At 38.1% G+C, this 7,677-nt stretch overlaps 1 protein-coding gene across 1 annotated transcript in view; it reads left to right on the top strand.

Moving 5' to 3' along the window:
* The first annotated feature begins 520 nt into the window (after positions 1–520).
* LOC104935331 (solute carrier family 12 member 5) overlaps positions 521–7,677 on the top strand; it is a 36,796-nt gene continuing 29,639 nt past the window's right edge. The window contains exon 1 of the mRNA XM_019267763.2: positions 521–869. Coding sequence (XP_019123308.1) covers positions 815–869 — 55 coding nt within the window. The 5' untranslated portion in view covers positions 521–814. The remainder of the gene's footprint in view (positions 870–7,677) is intronic.

Below are 7,677 nucleotides of genomic sequence, written 5' to 3'. Positions count from 1 at the left end.
TTCTCATTTAGATAAAGATTTCAAATAAAAACAAACATAAAAGCTAAAACTCTCTCCCATGCTTAACCCAAGATACCAAACACCAGGGCAGTTCAACCAGTGTGTGTTGTAACTGTGAGAGGTTTGCATTTTAAGTTTGCAGAGTTATACAAGTGCTGCCTGCAGCTCTTCCACAGATAATGGCCCATGACCACGCAGGAAAATATAAAAGAGAGAAGCGGGGTGGGGGGAGAAACGACAAAAGAGGGATGAATACACAGTAATGAAATAGAATCTCATCTTCTATCTGAAAAGAACATCAAAGGAGATGCTTAAGCTCAGGAGGCAGTACTTTGTCATTTGATGTGCATCAATCCCTCTTCATCTATCCACCCCTCTCTCATGATGAGATGGATGATGATGAACGTGCATGAGGGATAGAAAGACAGAGGGAGGGAGGGAGGGAGGGATAATACCTTCTGACTACACTGACTGGGGGGCGAGTGGTGCACGGAGACCGAGAGCGTGCATGTGAGTGACACTGAGCACCATCATCAACTCTCCCCTGCAGCTTCACTCAGTCTCTCCATCCTCCTCCCGAAGAGAGACACGGAATTAGGGAGCACACAAGACAATTAAAAGGGAGAATAAACTATTGCTTTCCTTTCTCTAGTGCTTTTTTTTTTAACCAGCTACCAGAGAGAAGAGGAAAAAGGCAGTGAGACACAGAAGTAAATCGCATCTTGTTATAGGCTCCAGCCCACCCATAGCTTTTTTTTCTAAGCAACAGGATCAAGAGCTGGGCTCAGTGTGCACAGCCTGAGGAGGAGAGAGGATGCTGAACAACATGACGGATTGCGAGGAGGGAGAGGGGGGATCCAACAGCCAGGGTGAGTGACGAAACCTGCCACAGACTGATGAGATGAGAGAGGTTTGTGTGTGTGGCAGTGTGTGGACGTGGGTGCGTCAATTTGCGTAGGTGTGTGAGTGTCAGTGTGGGTGCTGAATGTGTGAGTGTACACGTGTGAGTTAGGGAAAGTTAAGGAACCAAGATTATGTCATTTCAGGGATACAGAGACAAGTGTTAGTCCTTCTGCCTTTTGGTGTGCGACGAGCTGAGAAAGACAGAAATGGACAAAGGAAACTTGCAAACTCTTTCAGCTCTGGTTGCATATCTGAGTGGTTTATTCGGCACAAATATTAATGTTTCACATGTTGAGAGAATGGAAACAACAAGTGGATTTGCTCCATAGCACCTTCACTTGACTCTCATGCTTTGCACCTCCTAAGTTGTGTATATCACCATCCATCTGCTCAACCTTTTTCCTTTTTTTCTGTTGGTTCAGTGCTTCTTTTCTTTTTTTATTTAAAATGAGCTGTTTTGATCAAAGTATGGATGAATTTAACATCCATATAATGGGTTTTAGATGTAGTCAGAACCAGAACCAGAGGTCCAGTCTGTAAATTCATACATCCATGTCGAACACTTTTAGCACTCTACAAAAAGGTTTCTGGTGGATTGAGTGCAGCCCCTGCAGAGCGTCTCAGGGAAACCAGCTTTTCACTCATTCACTTAAACTCATTCATGTCTCATCGTCATCAAGAGCATCTTGCCAAGGGCAATATCTGCTCTATAATAGTGCATATGCGTGGCTCTGTATTTGTCTATATGTTTGTGTATGTGTGTGTATATACGCAGTCTGAGTGTGCCTAAACGTGCATGCAAATATGTTTTAGATGCACCTTTACATTCATATTGTAATTTTGTTAAGATGCAGGACAACCTTTTTCACCTAAATCTGTTCGCTGTCAGTTTGCTTTCATTAGTTACTACAGCTGCAACAATGAATTTATTAACCAACAAAAAATTTATTTGATACTTATTTGATCGTCACTTAATCATTTTAGAAAAGCAAATATATTCATTTGTTTTTGACATCTCAAATGTGATGGTTCACTGTTTTTCATTTAAATATTTCGAGGTTTTCAACCGTTGGTCGTGCAAAACAAAGAAATTAGAGACATCACTTCAGTCTCTGATAATGTGTGTGCACCATTTTTGTTCACCATATTCAATATTTTATGGACTAAACATGAATTAAGAAAATAATGATTATATAATATTCATTTGTTGCAGCGCTAGTTGTTACAGTGTCTTATAACTTAAGTAAGTTAAGTTCTTTTTAGTCGTTGTCTTATTTACTTATTTACCATGAAGACAAATACATAGATCTTCTCTGGTTTTAGTTTGTTGTGGGTCGTCGTCTTAAGTAAATTGTTTTCCTCATGCATTATAAAGGCTAAAAATATCTGGTAATTAAACAAAAAAAACATGGTTGCTCCAGAAAATGTTTAATCATCTTGCATAGTCATCCATCCAATAATTACTCAGTAGATTTGATCATGTTACACATTAATAGTGGAGGTTTGAAGCTGTTCTCATTTAAGTATTTTGTAAAAGACTGAAATGGTTTTATTTAACCTCCTCCACTACACTCCTCCCTGTATTACATACATGTTTTTAGAAAGGTTAAGGGATTTGTTCAGGGGGCGATAGCAGGTCAGCTGTATACACAATGCAGAAGTAGAATATAAATCTAAAAACTGGGAGCCTGAAGATTAATATAAGCTGCAGCTCAGCTCAGCACTATGATCAGAAATGTGTAATAAACACATTTTGTTTAGGTGTCTATGCAAGTATTGAAAGTTGAGAGTTTATAGCTTAGCTTAGTACATGCTTTGACATGCTGGTCATGCTAAAGGAAAAATCAGCACCAACTAAGTCAGAGGGTTCATCCTCTGGGAACCATAACTGTCTGTACAAAATCATATGGCAATCAATCCAATAGTCACTGAGATATTTTAGTCTCAACCAAAGTGGTGGACTGATTGACAGACATGCATGGTTGAAAATCAAACCTTCAAAATAAAATAAAGAATATTGCTGCAAACTAAGATATAAATGACATGGTTACATGAGGCAGACACTGTACATATGCCAAACATTATGCCAGGAATTTCAACTCCTTATGTGCATTAGACTACACAACAGAGGGACAATGACCTTTTGCTTTTTAAAGGTCAAGATTTGAGCTACACCATTACACCACAGGGGTGAAGAATGAGGTGGCTTTCGTGGTGCAAGCGGTGTGTGATCACGATATGAACAGAGCATACAAAACAAGACTATATATTAATGACCAAACTGGGGTTACACCTGGATAGAAATGCCCTTTTATTATAGTCCTGCTCTGTTTTAACAAAGCAGGCAAGATGGTGGCTTTATGAGATCCCTGGAGACTGCTAGATGCTGTCCACTGGCAATAAAAATGGATGAGTTCTAATCAATAAGTTCAACTGGAGTGACTGTGAGGTAAAAAGAGGAATTTCTCATTGTTAAACTCAGGTGCATGTTTGCTCCTTGACATATTTCAGTTTATTTTGTTTGACTTTTCTCATAACTGTTTATTCCAGATTGATGTGCCTATACTGCTTTAGCTTTTAGCATTGTGCTCCATAAATCATTTTATAATTTGTTTTAAAAATGAGAGAGTGTCCATTAAGAATTCATTATCATTTTGCATTTTGTACAGCTCGCAGTGAAGGCTTTAAGGACAGATGAGTAGCCTTCTGTATGTGTGGGAGCTGCCTCACAGAAGAATAAAAGCACATTTCCTTCTCTAAAGGACATTTTTTCTTTGAGTGGTGACGTAAATATAAAAAGAGTACTCAGAGTTACCAGATTAATAGGTGCATCTCTGCAGTGTAATGCAACTCAATAGAAATATATGTTTCATACATTTGTGAGGCTTATGTTTTGATTTTTTATGTTATTTGTATCAACGTTCTGGTACTTTGTGAGGCTGTAGTTAAAGGTGGTGTTGTGTTGGACTGCACAGTGGTAGAAGCAGTGTTTGATATTGAGTTTGATACTTTGTCAGGCCGGACTCAAAGCAGGACTCAGGCGCAGAGGCGTCAGTGAGCTTATTTATTGAAATAACAAAAAACCCTCGACAGAGTGAAGCTATGGCAGGCTATGAAAACAGGCCTAAACTAAGGAAAACAAAATTCACTCCAAAGGAGAAAAAAAACTCTAAACTGCTTTATGAAAAAGTTATCAAAATTAAAATCACTCACGATGAGGTAAAACATTAACTGAAAGCGCTCCAAGGGAGGCTGGAAAACACAACAACACTAAACACTAAGAAACAAAAGGCTTGACTGTGGTAAGGCAAGGGAAAAGGCTTTGGCGATCGATCCGATGACAAAACACTTTGGCACAGGACAAAGGGAGACGCAGACAATATATACACAGGGTAATGGGGAACAGGTGGAAACAATCAGAATGGCAAAGACAATCAGACCGGTGACACATGAGGAAGGGCAAGTGACCTGAAACGAGAGGGCAGGTAAATATCAAAATAAAACAGGAAATGACGAGACATAACAAAACCCCAACTTGACCTCACCGCGGTGTGACATACTTAAATACATCAAGTATTAGAACATCTAAGTATAAGTACACGTAGTGGCACCATCGAAAATGTTATATTCAAATTGTATTTATATGTTATTATAGTTTTATTACTGATGCTTTAATAGCATTTTAGTGCCATCAAAGTGCATCTAATTTTTATTACTTTATACTCTTGGGTAGATGGATCTATAACAATGCAAATCTGAAAAGAAACTTGTAACTATAGATACAAGTGTAGTGAAGTGAAAAGTACAATAGAACCTCCTGAAATGTATAGTAGAAATAGAATAGAATAGAATAGAATAGAATAGAATAGAATAGAATAGTAGAAATATAGTCGTATATAATGGAAATACTCCAGAAAAGTCAACACAACCGCAAACTAGTGAACACATATACAGAAGCTAGTTTTCAAAGTGTGCTTGAGCAAGGCGTCTAATCTTGATCCATCCTTATATCCTGAGTAACACATCATTACAAATCTACAGTAAAGTCCTAAAATGTTCACACTACTGTAGAGTCACAGGACTTTTAATGGAGCTGTACCCGTCAGAATCAAAATACTGCTTGTATCCTCTCGAGCAGCTGGTGCAGGAGATAAACAAAGCTCATGTCAATGTCAGATTTGTTTATCTGCTATCTGTTTTACTGCTTTTATATAAAAACATGTAATGACACCACGTGTGTGCACTGCAGGGTCAGAGGCGAGGGTTTTATTATAATACTGGAGTTTATGCAGAAAACAGGTTGCATTTACTATATATATATATGCTCTTGTAGGGACTCATATGGTAATGCCACATCTATTTCTAAGTTATAAATTCCTCCCTATCATATGACCTTTAGTGGATGTCCTGAACCCCAGGTTGGGAATGCCTTTCAACATGCTGATCGATTTTATCAGTCAGTGCTAAAATGAATCACTTCCGACAGGACTGTTTTAACGCAATTGCCTCTCAGTCAGGGGCAGTCACTTGTGCTCTCTGTCTCGCAGGTAAATGACTGATAGATCACAGAACAAAACAGACAAGGAACAAATCAATTGATTCTACAAATTAAACAAATACTAAGAAATACAGTTTTTCTTTTTCTTTTTTCAGCAGAAGCTTCTAGTGTTTGCTCTGAGCAACAATGAGCTAAACATATGCAGGACCTGTGGGTAAGAAGGTAAACAAGCATATTTCCAAGACTTTGTCGTTACTTTAAAGGAATAGTTCAACATTTTGTGAATGCTCATTTTAGGATCGATACCACTTTCCTGTTTGGTAGCTCTGGACTCCGTAGTCCAGAGCTACCAACACCTCTAAAGATGACTAATTATCACATTTATTTAATGCGTACAAAAACTGAAGAGTAAAAACGACATGTTGTGTTACTAGTTCTTAGCTGTTTTTACACAAACAAGATATCACTTTTTAACTGGTGAACTTTGGAGGTGTTACATTTAGACTTCAATCTCTAGTCGCTGTGCTAAGCTAATTGAACTTTCTTCCAGCTGTGTCTTTATATAGTTGTATCAGTCCTTTTATCTAACTAACTGCAACTCTCATGAATATCTCGAAATGTCGAACTCTTCCATTGTCTGATATGTATGCTCCTCCTGTCCTCCATAACACAGCCAAAGCTTGGACTTAATCTGCTTGCCAGATGTTGTTAGCTCATCCACTGGTGTTTGAATCTAAATCAATTTGTCTGATTGCCAATACATTCATACAGAGTGTCCACCATTGTAATTTCACTGAGAGAGAAGGGTCACCCGACACATTAGCACAGGTAGTCAAATTATGCACAGAAAACCTCCTTCTAGGCAAAATTAGGATAAAAAAATTCAACAGGTTTATTATAATTAGCCACAGCAGCAGTGTAATATACAGTGTATATTTGTGTTTCATTGGTAGTGGACATGAACTGTCGTGTAACTGCGCATCAGGTATTATCTCGTATTATCTCATTGCAGAGGAGTGCTGCATTATGTAATGCTGTTCTCTTTATAGGATTTTTATGTTACTGTGTCCTTGTAATTTAACTGATATAACCTCAGCTTTAACTGCATGCATTTGTCTGCATTTGTTTAACTTACCTTTTACCTCCAGCGTGTGGCGGAAATGTATTACCAGGGTAAGAGCAGGGTTGAACAGTGAGCAACAGGAAATGTCACGTCAGTGATTATCAGTAATCCTCTGACGTGTTGTCCAGGCTGAATGAAGAGTGTGACAGACACTGACTTTTAATCCAGAGTCAGAGGGTCACAATGTCAAAGTTGGATTAACGAGGTCTTGACATCTTGTGTACATTTATATGGATTGATCCAATTCAATGTGCTTAATGTACGCATGTGGTCCATTTTATTTGATATATATTATATATATATTATATATTTAATATAAATCCACCTACAGCATCATTATTGCCATGTCTTCTTATTGGGTGAGATAAACACTTTACTGACCTGCTGTAGATGATGTAATATCACAACACAGTTAACATGGCACGCTATAAACAAGCGGCAACCTCCTTTCTTTGTGGCTTCGAAGTAAAGCCAATGTGGAAGTCCCAAAAACTGCAGTTCCTCAAACATCCACTTGAGGCTGGTTACAGAAGTGAGTCAGTCTCCATAAGCCCCCATGTTAAAATGTTCAACTTCACAGCAGAAATTAAAAATATATATCTTTCCCCATTCATGACAACTGTACTGAGTCTGAATTTATTTTAACTCACCTTGTTAAATAATATTAAGGCTTAAAGTTATGCATAATTAACAGCATGACTGCTTTGATTGATAGGTGGTTGATGTTACAGGTGGCTTATTAGAATACCCAGGCGTCATTTGGCCTGCTTCAGGTCCGCTGATGATCCAAGTCTTTAATGATATTTAGATTAGGCAAAAAGAGGCAGGACTGCCAAGATGGTGAAGGCCAGAGCTACCAGATACTGAGCTTCAAAACAGCTCTTCAGAAACCTGTGAGTTCTTTATACTATCAGTGGCTGTAACATTAATATGTGTCATCATATTGAGGGGCCTTTATTTAACTCTACTTTTATTTTCATTTCTGTTTGAAAGGAAATTAAACATCAGTTGAGAGGTACATCAGTTTCCATCCAGGGAAAATATGAGACTGAAAAATAAGACTGAAATAACCTGCATGAGTGTCCCGAAAAAAGGTTTTATTTCAAGTGTAAACAAATAGACTATCATTTGTTGAAAGAAAAGGAGCTTGACA

This window comes from Larimichthys crocea, chromosome XV (assembly GCF_000972845.2).
Source record: "Larimichthys crocea isolate SSNF chromosome XV, L_crocea_2.0, whole genome shotgun sequence".
Classification (NCBI taxonomy): domain Eukaryota; kingdom Metazoa; phylum Chordata; class Actinopteri; family Sciaenidae; genus Larimichthys; species Larimichthys crocea.
The sequence above is the reverse complement of the archived record's forward strand: the minus strand, read 5'-3'. Positions and strand labels throughout refer to the sequence as shown.